At 33.4% G+C, this 19,456-nt stretch overlaps 1 protein-coding gene across 1 annotated transcript in view; it reads left to right on the top strand.

The window, feature by feature from the left end:
* LOC106471714 (D-2-hydroxyglutarate dehydrogenase, mitochondrial-like) overlaps positions 1-19,322 on the top strand; it is a 73,150-nt gene extending 53,828 nt beyond the window's left edge. The window contains 3 exon segments of the mRNA XM_013932333.2: positions 214-390; positions 9,965-10,074; positions 18,797-19,322. Of these exon segments, the coding sequence (XP_013787787.1) occupies positions 214-390; positions 9,965-10,074; positions 18,797-19,222 (713 nt within the window). The 3' untranslated portion in view covers positions 19,223-19,322.
* Positions 19,323-19,456: the final 134 nt, after the last annotated feature.

Below are 19,456 nucleotides of genomic sequence, written 5' to 3'. Positions count from 1 at the left end.
AAAAAGAGTAAAAAACATTACATACACAGATTCGTATGTATATATATATATATATAATCTTAGGTCTTCCTGATAAAGTAACAGTAACATGTATTGAGGTTCTTTCAGCATCATATTTTTTATTCCTGCAGTGTCATTTTACAGTCCAAGTATAATTGTAGTCATTAAAGAAGAATTAACCTTGTTATATTTAAACATTTTTTATATTTTCAGGCTGTTCTTCATTTGAAAAAGTTCTTGAGGCATACAGAAAGGCTCGTCAGAACCTTGCAGAAATAATTTCTTCATTTGAAATGATGGATCACCAAGCTATGGAAGTTGTGGAACAGAATCTTAGTATGAAAAATCCTGTTTCTGTTTTTCCTTTTTATGTGCTAATTGAAACATCAGGTAAACGTTTCATCTTGTTAACTTTATTTTATCTGTTTTTGTAAAGAACAGGTTTAGGTAAGAAGTTTATATATATATCTTTTTCTGACTTCCAAGATGAAATAAATGTACTGCATAAATATTGAAATAAAGTAGATTAAAGTAAAAAATAACAGCTAACTCGTGTTTGTATTTCCATTAAAAATGAAAAACGTAGCATATGATGAAGGTACAATAAAAGATACTACTTGTTGAAGATATTGAGTAATAGCAGGGTGGCTAACTCTGCTACTGAGTTTCTCACAGATTATTTTAACATATAATGCTTGTTGAAGACCTAGAAGAATAACATTGAAAACACTACTCCCTAATTCCCAAAACAAACAGCTTATATCTCACACCACTGCCTAAAAGGTTTTTATGCATGCTCCAAGTCTTTGAATTAAATTTTCATCCCTACACATCACTCTGATATTTTTGCTTTGGATCTTGTTTTGTACTAATGTTCATGGCAGTGTTGGACCAAATGGCTAAATAAGTATCAAATGAGTTTATAATTTGTCTCTAGGGTTTTCTTCCCATCTTTTCATTGTTACCATTGAATCAGTTGATTGGCATCTGGTCATAGATATTTCAAGTCTCAGTTGGTTTCTCAACATCCCTCGTTTTACCATGGAGACTATTCTCACCCTGCAGTGATCTTCCGCTCTAGGTCTTTGGATGCTCAGATGCTTATTTCACATTTGGCTCTTTCACAACAAGCCTCCTCCAGTCATCCTCTTTTCCTCCTTCATAAAGTGGTGCTTCTGGGTTAGTTGGTCAACTTGAAGAATTTAAATCTCACACTCAGTATCTCTTTCATTTGAGTGTTTATGGATTTGCATCTTCACAGGCCCAACCTTTTCCTCTTTGTTTGAAGGACATGGAGTGTTTAGTTTCCCATGTCATATCCTCTCCTTCACTCATTGTATGGGAGGTTCTCTTTCTTTTGGAGACTTGGGCTTCTATGAAATTCATTATTCCCCGGCGGTCATGCTCATTTGCACATCTATAATGAATTCTGCATGATCAATGAAACCTCACTCTGTATCCCATGTCCTTCAACATTCTCTTTCCTCACTTAGACTACACCTGGTAGTTTGACAAAACCAATACCACAGAGAGAGTTCTTCTTTGTCAGTATGTCAAGCAGGGATCATTTTCTTACAATGCTTCATGGATGTTTAGTTCTGATCCATACAGACAACTCTACAGTTGTCTGTCTCCTATATCAGTTGTCAGGGGGTACACTCAGTCTTGCTCTCTCTGTTTCCACACTCCTGTCTTTTTTTTCTGGGCCCATTCTTTACCACTATGATTTATGGATTATCCTATTTCAGGTGCCCTGAATCTTACCACTGATTGGCTTTCAAGACTCGACAGGATATTACCTCAGAGTGGTCACCTGATTTTCTGGTGTTCAAGTGTGTATGCTCTCAACTGGGCACTTTTTGTATAGATGCATCTGACTCTCATTTCCACATGAGATTTCCCCTTTTTCTAGTCCCCAGTTCCTCATCCATCAGCCTAACCTCTTTCTCTATAACTACCCTCCTATTTGTCTTCTCCCTCATATTCTTTTCCTGATTCAGGACACTCCATATCAAGTCCTCCTGCAATTTCCGTATTGGCTGGCTCAACCATGTTTGTTTTTTCTATTGAAAGTTATCCAATCCTTTAGCTTTATCATGATCCCTACTTTCTCAACCTCATTCCTACCTCTCACATCCACCAGTGTTGTCATTCCAACTTCACATGTAGATTTTGTCTGGTCCCTTGCAAGATATTCCAAACGCTCTTCACATTTATCATTTCTTCTTTTTCTTTTCGTTCCTCCTTGTCTATCACAGTAAACGTTACAATTTCCACAGTTGGACATTGTGCTGTTCTTTTTCCCCATCCTGTACTTTTGTCCCCCATCTTTCTGAATTTCTTATATTGACCAAGGTTTATCACTATCAACTATCACTGGTTACAGGGCAGCACTATATATTAATTTCAGATTTTCCCTCTCCTTTCCTGCCTTTTCTATGCTCTTCCATTCTTTTCAACATCTTTATCCTGCAGTCCTTCCTAATTCCGCTTTGAATGTTGTCTTTGTACCATTACCCTTCCTTCCTTTGAACCTTTAGCCCCTTTTTCTTTCTACCATCTTTCATTTAAAACCTATTTCTTACTTCTTTTTGCCTCTAGCTGTCGAAGATCTGACATGCATTTTGTTGATACTCACCTTGTTCTTTTCCATCATTCTTATATTCTTCTTTATCCTGATCATGTTTTTCTACCTAGTACATCTGCGGTTCATGAAGGTGACAGTGCGTTTATGCCTATTTTTCTTCCATTCATTTCTTACCTTTATTCTCATTCTAATCCTGATCACCTTCTCCGACCCATCCATACAGTTTGATGTTATTTGGCACACACTGCTCCTTTTTGAGGTTCACATTCCCATCTATCCCCATGTACCCGGGATATTTTTCTTATTACCCCCATGGGATGACTGTGGCAGCTCATCCACTTGACCTATGCTTCCTTAGGTATAGATTCATGTTGACTCTTCCAAGTAAACATGGCATGTGCAGGCTGGCAAGTGGACCTTCTCGCATACTTTAGTTGTACATTATTTTCATCATCTGGCCATTTATTTTTTGTAGGGCTATAGACTTCCTCCCATTGCCATAATACATCAGGACTTGAAATAAGTAGCAGCCTGGAAACCAATGGCCTCCCAAAATGCCAGTGGGCCTATAAAAAGTGTCTGCTAGGTAGCCCACGTGGCCCCTTAAAAGCAAAAGAGCCATCAAAAGTTTGACTCCACCTAAGTTGATCTAAGCATTCCTGAACAAAATAGAACTTATGACAAATCATGAATGGACCTTCCCAAATTTATGAACGTGCACAATCAGTCAGTCGTGCACAATCCACAAATGTTGTCACTATAAATGCCCGTGTATTCGAAGTATAAGTACTTTCATTAATAAGAATGTCATCATTTTGTCCAATATTCAGACCTTTTGTATCAGTGTATTGGAATTGATGTATAAAATTTGAAATATATTGATTATTTAAACTTTTATAAAGATGACTACTGTTTTCAATTAGAATACTACTTTTTAACTTCTTATATATGACACCAAGCCTACATCAAGGCTTACCCATTTGAAAGATGTACATAAAAATTATTTTTTTTGTCAACACTTTTCAAAAACAAGCAATTAAAAATTTTAAACTTTTAAGTTGCTTGGAGAATCTACCTTACTGCATGTACATTGTTGGTACTTGTTAGAGCAAACACTTTTAAATCCAACTTTGCAGACTGCACTAGCCAAAAATAAAACAGAACAACATATTACTGTTTTACCGATCATGTCACAATCAGAAATCACCGATTGCTAATAATTATAGCACACAATCAGCCCGATTCCGATTATTTACAGTAAAGTTGGAAATGTCATTGTGTAGTAATGTTCACAGTTTAACCTTAAAAATTGTAATGACTACAGAGAATATATTTTGAAGCTTCATTAAATTAGAAATGGTTGAAGTTGTCATTAAATATGCCATGCAAAAAAAAAAGATAATCATAATTTCTTTTTTATTTGAATGTGTGAAATATAAAAAAAGGGAAATGACCTTGTGACTAGTACATGATTGATACATAACATAATGTGAGGTTCATTGCCTAAATTCACCATTCACTTCAGCCATAAGTTCCAAGACTTTTGCTGTCACTCTACACAGTTTGTAGTAAACCACTTTCTAAACCAAACGAAGTATTTCAACCAAAGGTCAAATAAAGTGGCAGCATTTGAAAGTTTTGAATTGTAAAGAGAAGATTGTTCAAACTAGTTACCAAATTTTTTTTTTCTAAATTGGCCTTATTGAAAAATGTTCCTAATTGTATTTTTATTTCATATGTAATGTTCAACTTTACAACCTTAAAAAAAACAAATGACAACTTTAAATGCATTATGATAAAAAAAAACACATCATGCTGGTAGAATTATTTAAAATTTATCACCTACTGGCTCAAATACATGCTTTCATTCAATGTGATTCACATCTCAGCACTTACACTGGGTCACTTTTGACATTTATATAAAATGATGAAATATTACTGTCGATAAAGAAGTATATGTTAGTTATAGGCGCGTTGGACATATGGTGACAACAATTGCCCACCTTCATGATTCTTGTTTTTCAACCATTTACTTCCTACTTAAAAAACTCAAATATCTAGTTTTTCTCATTCAGGAGCAATTTAACTAATCAGCAATCACATTTGTTGAGCCACAACTAACTTTAAGGCAACTTCTTGGAACTATGCTAATCAAGACACACAGTAGTGTATCGTGAGGCCAAAACAACTGGCAGGACACACTGTGTGTTATTAACAGGAGTGTTAGTTTAGTAGTATTTCACTTTCTGTATCTTAGACTGTGGTAATCGAATTATCACATATTTTCAGTAGATGTGTACTACTGGACACTTTCTTCACATACCAAATTTCAAGGCAATCCATTAAGAAATACATGAAATATAAAATCTCCAATTTTGATTGAATTTCTTCCTTTTTTCTTGCACGAAAAGTAGGGAAACTTTGTTTGATAGAAAAACGTACTTTTATGGATTTTTTTTTCAAATTTGGCACATTGATGATCTTTATAAGTTACAATTAGTTGTCAAGTTATGTTAATATGTGTAATACATATCAAGAAAGTTGATTTCATTCTAAGCTACCTTTGTTCTTCTTGGAATGAATAATAATTGTTGCCCAGGGAGAAAACATTGACACATTGTGTAAGGATGCTAACAGTTGTTTTGGTGGTGTCGAGAGGTTATGTTGTAATGAGGATAAATAGTCATGTGGATAGCATAATTCACTCTGGAAAGATGCAAGTTTTCATTCATGCCTAGGAACAGTACATTTATTCAGTCTGGTGTGGAACATCATCTACATCTGTATACATGGATTCCACTTGAATATAGAAGATCCGGTAAAGGAGGTTGTTCTGTGTAACTAACGGCAAGTACACACACACACGGTTTTAGTGTCATAGTGAAGATTGTGTATTTTGTACTACTCTGAGCCTCTTGTATCGTTACTTTATTTTATATCAGCTTAGTTAGTAAGAGGTTTACTAGCACTTCATAACCAAAATCTTCAACAAACCTCTTATTTAGTTATTTATATAACTCTGAACTAACTTTTGACTTTTGATACAAAAATCAGTGTATGTGTTTTGTGACTCTAAATGGAGGATCTTCTTTCTTGATAATGCAGTATTAACGAACTTTGAGGCATCAAATCAAGAACACCATCCTGAAATTGTACAAATTCCATTTGGTAACAGAAGCAGCCTGAGGCTATTTGAGTGATTCTAATATTACCCATTAGTAGATTCACACACACACATGCTCAAGATCAAGTGAGTTGAACCACTTAGTTTAATAACTTGTTAATTTTCAACAATATGGAGCATCTACCTGCATTAATCTTCTTGTAATCCACATGGAACCTCTTCATATTGATTATTATGTATGCTTTTTAGAATGGACCAAGGAAAGTGTGCAGCATCTATTTATATCTATATATAAACCACATGACAGAGTTTGAAGATACCTGTGTGACAAAAAAAGCATTTAAGCCAGAAAAGACAAAAGTAACCTAGAATAACTTTGATCTAAGAGATGCTTGCTTATTCAGGCAAGTGGCCCAGGAAACTGCCATGAGAGATATTCAATTCCCATTTCTTTTGTTAAATTACAAGAACTTACTACTTCATAAAGAACTTTTAGAGACTTTATAAGTTAGACAGCCAAGCCATTGGCACCTCATTAGACATGCTTTCTGTTATTACTGGTAGCCACATTGGAGCCTGACCATAATTATTTAGTTCTACAGGACTTGAGCCACCTGTGCCTTATTACTGGTAGCCACAGTGGAATCTGACCATAACTGTTTAGTTCTACAGGACTTGAGCCACATGTGCCTTATTACTGGTAGCCACATTGGAACCTGACCATAATTATTTAGTTCTACAGGACTTGAGCCACCTGTGCCTTATTACTGGTAGCCACAGTTGAATCTGACCATAACTGTTTAGTTCTACTGGACTTGAACTACATCTGTTGATTTCTCAACTTCAGTTATGGGGCTATAGCTGAATGTTTTGTTGTCCAAACTTCACTTTGGTTTCTCTTTCATGCTTCAGTCTACAGAGCCCCTGGTCTTAATATCAGCTTTTAGGGTAGCAATACCAGGCTTCCATCTAGTGAAGTGCAAACTGTTTACCATTCTAAAGGTTTCAGGAACTCACTCTATATCTATACATTGTCTATATTGAATTTCTTCAGATTTTCCATTATGATTATAAGTTATTGCAGGTTGACCTCATCTGCAGAATTATTCTGACTTCTCTATCGCCTTCAAAAGACAACCATCATCCAGATAGAGCATAGAGCAGCACCATCTTGGTTGGAAAGTCATCTGCTTTTGTTTGTCTCCCTGGGACACAGTTGATGGCCCATTCCTGTCTATTTATACATCTACCCTGTGTATGTTTTTACTCTTAGTTTTTATTACCAATCAATCTAAGAGCAGTTACATATGTTTTAAATCTGTCTATCACTCTGATTTTACTATTATTCCTTTTTGCCCTTTCTACATAATCCTCTTGATAGCTATGGTCATAGGAAAAGTCAATTATACCAAGAGCTCTGAAATGGTTTTAAATGTATTTGTTCAATGAAGTAGTAACTGCTATCACTATAGAATAACCTTTTCACTACTTAATACTAGGTAGTCATTATGTTTATCAACAAAGCAGATTTTCTGATAACTATGTGATAGTGGAATGTATTGTTTGGCAGCATAACTTATCTTTCAAGATGTCAATTAATAAAATATTGGGTCACACCAGCAAGAGCAGCTGGTATAGTTTGACAGTGAACTATATTTTAATGCATATATATAAAACTTCATCTTATCAACCAATGCTTCATACTGTATAGCCTCTTTGAGGGCCACAAGCCTAATGACAAACCACTTTTGAAATTGCTATACCAAACTGGAGTACAGTTTCATTTCGGAAGTTGCCGTTGGGTAGAACCATACCATTCTCAACAAATCAGTTGCATTTTATAGCATTTTAAGATAGGGGTGAAAAACGTTTTGATGATGGTGAAATATAAAAATGCCAGTGTCAATAAGAATATTACTTTGAAAATTAATTGTGATTAGAGCTAGGCAGTTAGTAATATAAGCTAGTCTAATAATTGGCAACTCCTTAATCAACTATTATATTATTCCCGACAACCTAATATATGCTCCTCTGTATGCGTGAAGCAATTGAAAAATTAAAAACGAATTTTCAGCTTAAAGTTTGAGGACTACTTTGTTATTCTAACCTTATATTAGTTGGAATATTTTTAAAGTAATTTTTGAATTGCACTTCCTTTCATATGATAGACTCACTTTTGTTCCCCCCCCCATAAATGTCAAAAACTTTTGATACAGATTTTTCTTAAAGATAATCTGGAAATATACTACTTGGTAAATCACCAATATGAACACAAAACAACCACATGGTAATTGTTTTGTTGTTTTTTAGAACATGCAATAATCCCCATTAATCTTATGTAAATCAAATATATTAGTAACTTAATAATGAAAACAAATTTTATTATCACCAATAAAGTTTTTTAAAGTGTATCATGATTGCAATTAGAAACAATTCAGTAGCCAGCTAGCCACTTTATTTATTTATGTACAGTGTGTGAATAGGATAAACATAAAAATAAATATGATAAATAAGGATTTGAGTAGTGAGAATATTTTGCAGTCCCTCACCATATTTACTAAACTTAACTAAGCTTACCTGATTTCATTATAATTTTATTTTATTCGGTGAATATGATAAAAAACCGTCATGTTTACAATCATTGAAACTTAAAAAAAAAACATAATTACTAAAAAACTGTAATTTTAAACAAAGAATAAAACATCAACAAGATACCTTTATTAAGCAGTCTCCAGTCACATGACTTTTTGGTTTTATAGTGTATATATATTCCTGTGTCTACTGTATAGGTAAACTACTGGGACCTGACTATGCCAAAACCTTCTCAAAATGGTGTAGCTTTGTTACTGTGTAAAAAATAAAAAAAAAAATACACTTTATTTAACACTAAAGTAGCCCAAGAATTGGCAGCCAGCCAGCCAGCCAGTTTTTCCTCTAGTAGAAATAGCCTTAGTAGTTTTTCCATGACAAAAGACAGGGCAAGCAAGTTTAGTGGCAAGGGGAATTGAATCTGAAACCTTCAAGTCAATAAGCATCCCCCTCCATCCATTATGTAACTTTCTGATTAACAACAACAAACTAATATGATAGTTGGAATAATCAAAAGTAGTAACAGTTGGAACAACTAATTTCAATTGGTTAATATTTTCATGACAACCGATTTAAACATAATTTTGATTAATCAGTTGTTGAAAAACAACAAAATCTTAAGTTATATTTTTTGATATATAGATTATTAACATATTAATTATACTTAAGTAGATTACATTCACTCATCTTTACTTCAGTTTTGAAGATGAATATATTTTGTAAATTCCTATTGCTATTAGTCCCCTAGCCCTCCAATGGCACAGAGGTATGTCTACAGGTTTACAGTGTTGGAAACTGAGTTTCAATACCCGTGGTGGGCAGAGCATAGATAGCCCTTTGTGTACCTTTGTGCTTGATTACAAACAAGCAGTTAGTTTCCTAGTGGCTCAGCATAAGTCAAACTTTTTAGTGCCTTTGTCAAAGTCGTGTATATATATCATTGAAAGCTTCTTTAGTGCTTTTTTTCTAAAAATCTGTGTGAAGTGAAACAGTATTTACCAAAACAAATTCATTTTAATTTTTTGATAATGCTTGTTAAAAATAAATCTATTAAAAGGTACTGCTTGTTACAGTTAACATCAGATTCAGGAAATGTTTTTTAGAGGATATTTAGAACATGAACAGTAAAAGAAAAGAAGTTGACACTTGTAAAATGGAGAGTAGCAGTAATTTTTATTTCAATACAAAGAACAAAATGTACTGTGATCTCACTATTATTTACTTGCCATCTTGTATATATCTGTAATAACTTGTTAATAAGAGAACAGCTGAAGACATTCTGTCCTTTCTTGATAAACAAGACACTTATCAGTCTGACCAAAGTCCTAGTGCAATATCATACACTCATATATCATGTATTAACTTCTGATCAAAGCAAGTTCTACCTACAAAAATCAATTAATTATAATTAATTTTACTTATAATGATTAGAAATCAGTGATTCAGTAATTAAGTATACCTAACTATAGGAGTTTAAGTTGGGTTTGTACGTAGTCTTTATACTAAGCTAACAATGCACAATAATACTTGTAATAAAAGTATATTAAAAAATTTAACTACTACATTTAATGAAACTAAATTAAAGGAAGAATTGTAATAGTTATTTTAGCAATAATACTTTCAGAAAATAAATAAGCATATATTTGTGTGTCTTATACTACTAGGTTCTAGAGGTGATCACGATGAGGAGAAGTTGATCTCTTATTTGGAGTCTGCAATGGAGAAAGGCATAATATGTGATGGAACAGTTGCTAGTGAATCTGTTCGTATTAAAGTATGTTTGTTTTATTATGAAATGTTCATTGTTAGAGAAAACAATTAATCAAACAAATAAATAATGTTGATAAACGTGAAAGTGGTTGCAAATAATGTTTCAAGATTTTTGTTTTTCCTATTAAGATTTGTGTTATAGAAATACTACCTGCTGTATACTTCTATGCTTCCACTATTAAGTGACTATTTCTTTTGATTTAATTAAAGAAGGTAATTAAACAGAAATTTTAATGTAAATACACATGCTGTTACTCAGGTGATGCTGAAAAATGATTATAATCACTTTAAGTACATAAAAAAAATGATTCCTTATTTTCAGTAAATCTGAACTTGTATGAAATTTTTAGTTCCTCGTGAAGTGACATATTCTGTTTTTGCATAAACATGATGAGATTCCTGTACTGATAGGTTTAAAATTAACTTTTCATTATTTTATATATGAAAATGTATATATTTTTGGATACAGTAGTGTTAAGTGGTTCTGTTAAATAGCCCTTTCGTTCCCAATGATGTCAAATGAAGTCATATGATAATTCTTTTTTTTTAAGCTAATCCTATGAAAACCATTATGAAAAACAAAATACTGGCTTTTAATCTATCCATCTGGTAATTGAAATTGTATATATAAAAATAATTTTCATTCAAAAAGTGACAACAATGAAACATTTAAAATATTTTGCATATGCAGCATCAATCTTATTTAGATTTAGAAGGGATTTTCAGGAAATTTTCAAACAAGGAAAAAGGTAAGCAAAATGAAATCTTATTAATTAGTAAGACTAATTGTATTTAAATATTAAGCATTTGATTGCTGAATAATTAGTTTAAGAAACAGATGGTTTTCATCATGATTTCATTTGGAGTCTATGGATTCTATTGGTAATGGATACCTGATAGTATTACATAATAGTTATCTGATTTACTTTTATAGAATACAATAAATCTGGCTGCATCTATCCATTGAATGATTCAGATACATTTAAATTACAGCTGCAATAGAGTACACCAGTGAATGAGAAAAGGGCATGTTGCATTCAGCTGATTCTGCTGCCTGATGCACATGTTTTGGATCCAGGTAATGAGTCAGACAGTGGTCTTGAGGCCGAAGAAGACTTACAGTCAGAGGATTATGAATCATCAAGTGATGATGATTTACTACTTTCTCATTTTGTTCACATATACAAGGATGTAAATCACTCCAAACAGGCTCCAAGTTCAGCCATGCCTTCATATGGTGACAGAAAGCAGTGCCAAAACCCAATGACATAAAATGGAAATAAAAGTTCATTGAGCCAGTAGAAAATAAGATGCTGATACAGCATTTCAGAGTGTTCTTTTCCAGACCTCTTATTGAGAACATGGTGAGACAGACCAATCTGTTTGCAGTTCAATCAGGAGCTAGTGTTCCTACCAACTCAGTCAAGATTGAGCAGTATCTTGGTGTGCTTTTCAAGAAGGGCCTGATGCACATGTCAAGGTACAAAATGTACGGTTGGAAAGAACTGAGATTTTCCCCCAGTTACTGGTGTCATGAGCAGAAAATTCTTTTTACAATCATTACTTTAAAGTTTTATCCACTAGTGACAATGCTTATAGAAGTAAGCCTGAAGACTGAGCCAGAAAAGATGTGTTGATAAACAGATTGTTCCATAAAAGAGAGAGAATTCTCTCAACCAGTACCTGCCTAAGAAGCCAAAGAAGTGGGGCTTTAAGGTGCTTGCTCAGTGTAGAGTTAGTGACCTCACCTATGACTTCTGTATGTATGATGGCAAAACTCCAGCAGTGGAAAAGAGCTGTAGTTACCAACCAGATATCTTTGTCATTAGCTATATGAGACTCCACAAAGGACAGAACTTCAAAGTATACTTTGAAAATTGGTCAACTTTCATTCAGCTTCAGCTGAAGTCTTGAGCCATTTGGACTGTTGGAATGGTGCAATCCACCAGACAGAGAGGGACACTAAAGACAGTAGTGAAATGGATGGACACCTTGGACTTGCAACTTTCATCCACTCATGTGGCAATAGAGTCAGTGACCTCAATCAGGAGATGGGACAAGAAGTAGCAAAAGTATGTCAACATGCCCTTCCCTGCAGTCATGAAGGAATACATTGAATGTATGGGTTGTATTGATCTGTTTGACATGCTCATGATTCTCTACAGAATTGACCACAAGAACTGTAAATGGTACCATAAGATATTCCTGTGGGCACTGAACCTTTCTCTGGTCACCACCTGGATATTATATCCTCAGCAGGTTGAGCAGAAAAAGCATTTCAAAAGGAGCAGCTGAAACTCATTGAGTTTACAGCAAGTACCAGTAAGGCACTGATCCAAGAGAACAAGTTGTTACCAGTGGTTGTTTGTAAGCATGGCCACATATCACTTCCTACACTAGATCAGTATATTTCTTCAGCTTCCACATCTGCATCAGAGATGTTTACAAAGACAAGTAGAATACCCTCAAGAAGTGGTCTATGCTGAGGAGCCATGGAACACCATCATCATGCTTTGACAACACCGGACATTTTTTGTCCACAGAGATGCAAAGTCTGTCATAGCTATCAGAATGAATTGCAACCGCCATCTGTACATTACAAAAGACAAACACTGTTTCCTGGATTTTTGCAATTCTTAGATAGTTAGCGGTGAAAGAAGACGTGACAGTATTATATATATATATATGCAAAGTTTTACGCAAATTGTTTCATTGGCAAAGAACACAATGTTTACAATTAAATTTAACTCCAAAATGGGCAGGAAAGTGTAAATGACTTCATTTGGCATCAGTGGGCTTAAAACCCACTTATGCGAAATGGAGTCACGAAAAAATTAATAAAGCCTATAAATAAAAATTAAATTCCTGTTGTCATAAATTGCTGTATTTGTTTAGTTTATGGTGACAATACTTGGAGTACAATAATTAATTTGGGAATCAAAGGGTTAAGTGAATATGAGCACTCTACTTCTTACAAAGTTATGGTACTCTTTCTTAAAACATGTTCTGGTTTATAAGTTAATTTTTAACCACTTTTAAAGTTAATACTAGACTGTGAATGAGGTCTGGATATTTTATTTATTTGCCCTCTGATCTTTAAGTATGTATACTGTAATATTAAGACAGCTAACAAATGGCACATGCCTACCAAATGTGGATGTGCATTGCTGTGTAGAACTTATAAATTTAGCAGAAGGGGGTTAAAGAACCCACCATAAGTAGTGTTTTGAATGGCCATTGGGAATGCTAAGATGGAGAATAAGCTCCTCTCGAAAAGGACAAACAATATGATTCCTTGGTATATGAGAACTCTAGAACATGAAATCACTCGTATTAATTTTATTAACCAGGACTCATGAGTTCAGGGTAGCAGATAATGCATAAAGGCTGTTGAAATTTAATCTATAAGCCATTAATACAAGGTATTAGCTCTCATGATACCTAGAACCAAAATGAAAGGAAATGGCAATGGAAAATCATCCTGTACTCAGTATTTGCTTTAGATTGACAGGTATGGATTGTATGGCAGTCTGGAGAATGCTATGAACAAGGTTTTCTCATTTCAGCTGTGAAAAGTGTGGAGGTACTTGGTACTGAATCCATTGATAACAGTTAAGTGAGCAACAAATGCTTGTTGTATTGTACCATTATTGACAATGTTGCACTGTCAGCACTGGCTGAATTCTGTTGGAAAGATCATGTGTTTTTCAAATTAATAATGCACCAGGTCCAGCATTGGATTTACACAAATAACATTCAGTGTCCAACCTAAATCCAATTTGATCACTTCAGGATGTTGCATGCAACCTGATAGCCAGGATGAATCATCTTCAACATCTTGTTATAAAAAAGTTGCAAACTCCTACACCAAATTAGTACCATGGCCACTAATAGTAATAGTCATAATTCATGCCAAAGGTGAGCCTGCTTCCTACTAAAATACAGGTGGGGCTCTAGTAACAACCTCTTTCTTAAAGTTTGCTATCCTACTACTTTTGTTAATATATATCTATACAAATAATATGCTTGCATTTTCTGTCCAGAACTTCTCTCGTATCGTTAAAAAGGCCTTTTTCTGAGGAGTCCTGACTGCATATTAGCATTTCCATTCAGTATCACCTTACTTGTTTTTTGCATAGTCAAACTGATAATGCAATGAGTATGGTACAAGATAGCAAAATGTTGTTGTCATCATGTAATGACTGGCTTTGATTTCAACTTTAGTTTTTACTTTGCAAAGTATTTCACACAAACAACACTTAACGTGTGTGTAATTTCTAAAAAAATTAACATGACACAAAATACAATTTCTACAGGCTTTCTCGACTTATTTAGGTCTAAAATACATATGCGCAGTTTGTTGCAAACCATATGCTTATCACTTTGTGAACATGCATTCAGACGTTTCTGCATATTCAGCTAAGTTTGCCTTCATTACAACTTTACATTTACTTTGCAATAATTTAGTTTCAGTTCATTTCATAGACTGTTATAAAAACCTTTTAGCTATTTGTTTCTTTAATATGGGTTTTATTCTTCATTTTGGCAAGTTTCTTTGTTTCAACTTTTAAAACCTTTTCATACACTGAATGCTCATAACTGTTTCATACTCTGGACACTATTATAAATATCATTGTTTTACTTTATGTGCAGTTTTATTAAATAAAGGTATATCTATATGATTTTTTGTTTTATGGCATAAAATTTTTTTCAAATAAACCAGGATTTATTGATGCAACACATAATGCCTGCAAGAAAGTATAGCTTAAATGGTGTGCAGAAAAAAATGATAGAATAAGGAAAATTCATGCAAAGGGCATGAAAACTACTGCAAGTGTTTTGTGGGTTGCAGATAGTATATACATATATGTTGTATTTCGAATGTTAAGTATATCAAGATTCATGTACACATATACATATTTTAGTAGAATTTAAACACATATTTGACATTATTTCATTCATATTCTATTTGAATCAAATATACTTGAACGTACATAGCTGGGGTTATCACATTTCAAGTTATGTTAAAGTGTTGAAGATCAATGTTGGTACATTTTGCCCCATGTTTTTCTATATGGGAACAAGATTCTTTGTTTTATAATAGCTCACACTTAATAGCTTCACGTGTCACTGAGTGAAAGGAAGTTGTTTCTTAATTTATTGATTTTTTTTATGCTGTTTTGGTGCATTGAGTGAGTCACTGTTTGTGGAATTTCTTTCATCATAAATATTGTTTCTCATGACTTCTTGAGATTATTGTATCTATTAATTTTATCTCTCTGGCTCTTCCTTTAAGTAAATAACATAGAGAATGCCGTACATATGTACAGTTACAATAAGCCTATTGCATGTTGCAAAGTTTCTAACCTTTAGGAAAGAGAGTAAAACTACATCAAGTTAAATTTAGAACCTTCAAATGCAGTTTCACTCTGCTTGTCTGATTTTTCTCGAGTTGTTTAGTCTCATTTCAAAGTTTGGTGAAACTTGTTTTTATTATGTATTAGGCTGTTTAGCTTTTATATGTATAATTTTTAACAAGTTTCAAATATAGGTGATACATTTATCATTGTTTTGTAAAAAGTTAACTCAGGGAACATAATAATTGGAAAGAAATAACATAAATTGAATGTTTTTCTTCAAGACATGTAGAAAATATTGGGTCAAGTCTTGTGAGTTGTAGCTATTTTTCGTTCATAACCTGCTGTCATTATTTGAAAATTTGAGTTATAGTATCTTCTTATTTCTTGTACATCCTGCAAATGTTCCCATGACAATACACTGTTAAGATGCTTTATATGAACAGTTTTTTTTTTTTGCTAATGTATTTATGTTGTTTTTAAGTTGTTATAATGCAAATTAAAGGAGTTTCATTGGTTTGCAATTTTAAAGTTTTTTTCAAAGTAATGTATGTGTGTCTACTGCTATTCCTTGAAAAAAGTGTATAATAGGAGTATCTGAAAATGAAATGTTTTATATGAAGTATATGATGATAAACTTCTTGAGCAGTAAGTTTTTTTTGCATGTGGTATAGAGAGAAAAGACCATTTTTAACCCATGATAGTTCTAAAGTACAAGTCATATATATGTGTCGGGTGGCACAGAAATTAACGTACCAGACTGTGGATACATATTTCACATCCTGTTGCAGCAAATATAGCCTCCACACCTTGAGACTGTGGGTGCATTTAAGAATAAAAGTTAAATCCCACCATTTGGTTAGAGTAGCCAAAGAACTGGCAGTGGTTACTGTTGACTAACTTCTTTAAATTTGTTTATCTATCAGTTCCAATTTAGGGACAGTTAGTAAAGGTAGGTCTTATGTGCCTTTCACACAAGTATCTCATTTAATTGTACATGTATTAACACATCTTTAATTGTTTGTTAATATTACAGGCTCATCTTTGTGGATAATATTACAAGAAGAGAGAAACCTATAGTATACACTTGTACAAAAAAATTAGTGAAAGGTTCAAAACTGTGCCAAGTTAAAAATTTGCAATGTTTCATGCTTGCCAAGAAATGTTAAATTTAAACATAGTCTGTGATATCATTTGAGTTGGTCTTGTCAGGATGAGAGAAAGAATTAACTACTGCAGGTGTCCAGCCAGATTGCCATGGTCCATCATGTTTACACACACAAGTAGTACACACAACATGTTTGTATTTAGTGCCTTAATGAAAATTATGTATTAAACTTTGTGTCCTGTCTTGTTACTTCATTTTAAACTGACTCAGTAAAAGATTTAATATTACTTCATAATCAATATCGTAAGTGACTCTCCTATTATTTAGGAGACCTATTTGATATAGCTCTATAAAGTTAAATCAGTTTTACCTGGATATGTTTCGAACACGAAACAATTAAAGGTTCATGCATGCCGGCTTTTCAAAATAGGTTTCGTGGGAACCAAGGTTAATAGGTCTGAATTGGTTTAGGCACCTTCCTGTAATGTTTGAATGGAATGCAGGAAACCCTTGCCATTTTCAGTTCATAGCTGCTGGGGTGGTTGACTTGGAGAGTTCCTAATTGATGTGTGATCCCTCTGGAGAGAGTCTGAGGGGGCAGCACAATATTGTGGGAAGTAGGGCAGGGATGTCCATGACCACGAAATATGACAGCTTTTACCTGCTTTAAATTTTTCTTTTGATTTTGTTTGTTTAAACTTTATACTTGTCAATATCCACTCTGCACGTTTAAGTCTAAAATTCACAATGAACCTTGAAGAAAGGAGTCAATTACTTGTTAAGTAAAATATCATTTTTAATGTCATAAGTCACTTCTCTGTTATCTTGCAAAGTAAATTTTAAGTGTCTAGCTTCTTGAAGACTACTTCATGTTTCATATTATCATTGTTCATTGAATTAATTTTAGAGCTGTATTGTATAGGTTTCCTATATAATAGGAGATTCACTCAAGATATTGATTACAAAGTACAATTAAATCTCTCACTGAGGTCAATGTAACAAGAAATAACACTAAACACAAACACAGTGTGTATGTACTTGCTTGATTTAAACCCAATGAACTGGTTAACTTTTTCGTGACCTGACTAAATCATCTCAAATGATATTTCAGACTGTACTGACTAAATTAAATATAACATTCCTTAGCATACAAGAAAACTTGTTTTCCCATTCTCATTACAATGTAGGAAAGGCCTAAACCTCTAAGCATCACCTGAACAATTGTTGAAGGACACTGCTCTCGATATTCTTACACAAAGTATAGTATTGAGCAGTATCCTTCCCACTCAAAGAGGTATTATGCACTACAAGAACAACAAAAGTAACTTAGAATGAAATCAACTTAATGGCTTTCTTGACCCTGTGTTAGTTAAAACCAACGCACACATATATATATATATATATATATGTGCAGAACAAAGAATAAATACCATAATATTACAAGAGGATGGAAAAACATTTGATAATCATGTACCACACTATGCATCAATATAGGGTGTGATGAATTGGTACTTATATCAATTTTGTGACCTATCACATAGATGTTGTCACAGGTCTTGCAGGTGGTCATATAGTTTTGTTTGAACACTTCATTCTGTTTGCTAGGCAGAAAGAATGTACTTTCATTTAGCTGAAGTAACACAATTCCCGGCTCTATTTTTTACCTCAACTTGTAACTTTGATTGTTTAGAAAACTCTCACAAGTATTTTCATAATTTTACTACAGATAATCCTTTTGTAAAAGATTTGTTTCTTCTGAAACTACAGATCATAGTATCAAAGATGTGACACTAATCCTCCTCCAGGTAGACTAAAAGTTTCTGGTAGATGGCAACCAAAATCTCATTTCCCATGTATGACAATAGCTTATTTTTCATTCAATGTTCTTAGAGTCTCTGTGTGCAGTATTACTTAATATATTTTTCCCCAAAGCATAACCTAAAAAATCTGTTATTCCATTGAGTCTAGCAACCATACTCATGAAACTGGTTGCAAAGTTGACTTTCCTTTAAAGTAAACTCTTTGAAATTCATACACCATCGGTAAGAAAATTTGATCAAATTAGTACATTTATTTATCATTTTAAAAATACTTTGATGAATTTCTAATGACTTTTTTTACTTAATTTATAAAATCTGCAATTTAAAAATACAGCTTTTAAATTTCCAGTAGTATGCATATGTAAGTATGATGCGAGATTTTAAATTGTATGAGGTTGACTATTTATAATAAGTCTTTTATTTATTAACATTTTCTTTCAGAACATTTGGCCACTGAGAGAAAGAATTACTGAGGGTCTTCTGCATGATGGCCATTGTTACAAATATGACATATCTCTTCCACTGAATGAATATTACAAAATAGTTGAAGTGATGAGAGAAAGACTACAAAACAAGATACTTCGATGTGTTGCATACGGACATCTAGGAGATGGTAACTTACACTTGAATATAACCTCCAAAACTTATGATCCAGATATATTACATGAAATTGAACCTTTTTTGTATGAATGGACAGCAGAACGTAATGGAAGCATCAGTGCAGAACATGGATTGGGTTTGAAGAAACGTGACTTCATAAGCTACTGCAAATCACCATCTGCAATAGGTGTCATGAAGCAGCTGAAACAGTTATTTGATCCAAATGGAATTTTGAATCCCTATAAAATGTTACCGGATACCACATAATCTGTAGTGACATACAATTTCTTTGTATTGAAATACAAGGAAAAAATTTTTTTTTCAAAATTTGGGAAAAAACATGGGCCTCGGCTTTTTGGTGAAAATATCAATTTTTTTGACGCAAAATTAATAGAAAAAATATTGCATAGAGCTTATTTCATCGAAAAACTCAAAATATAGACATTATAGCATTAGATAAAAATATTATATCCCGTGAAAAGCTAAAAAAAAAAAAAAAAA

The sequence above is a fragment of the Limulus polyphemus genome, unplaced genomic scaffold (genome assembly GCF_000517525.1).
Source record: "Limulus polyphemus unplaced genomic scaffold, Limulus_polyphemus-2.1.2 Scaffold4807, whole genome shotgun sequence".
In the NCBI taxonomy this organism is placed as follows: Eukaryota; Metazoa; Arthropoda; class Merostomata; order Xiphosura; family Limulidae; genus Limulus; species Limulus polyphemus.
This window is presented reverse-complemented; position numbering and strand designations above follow the sequence as displayed.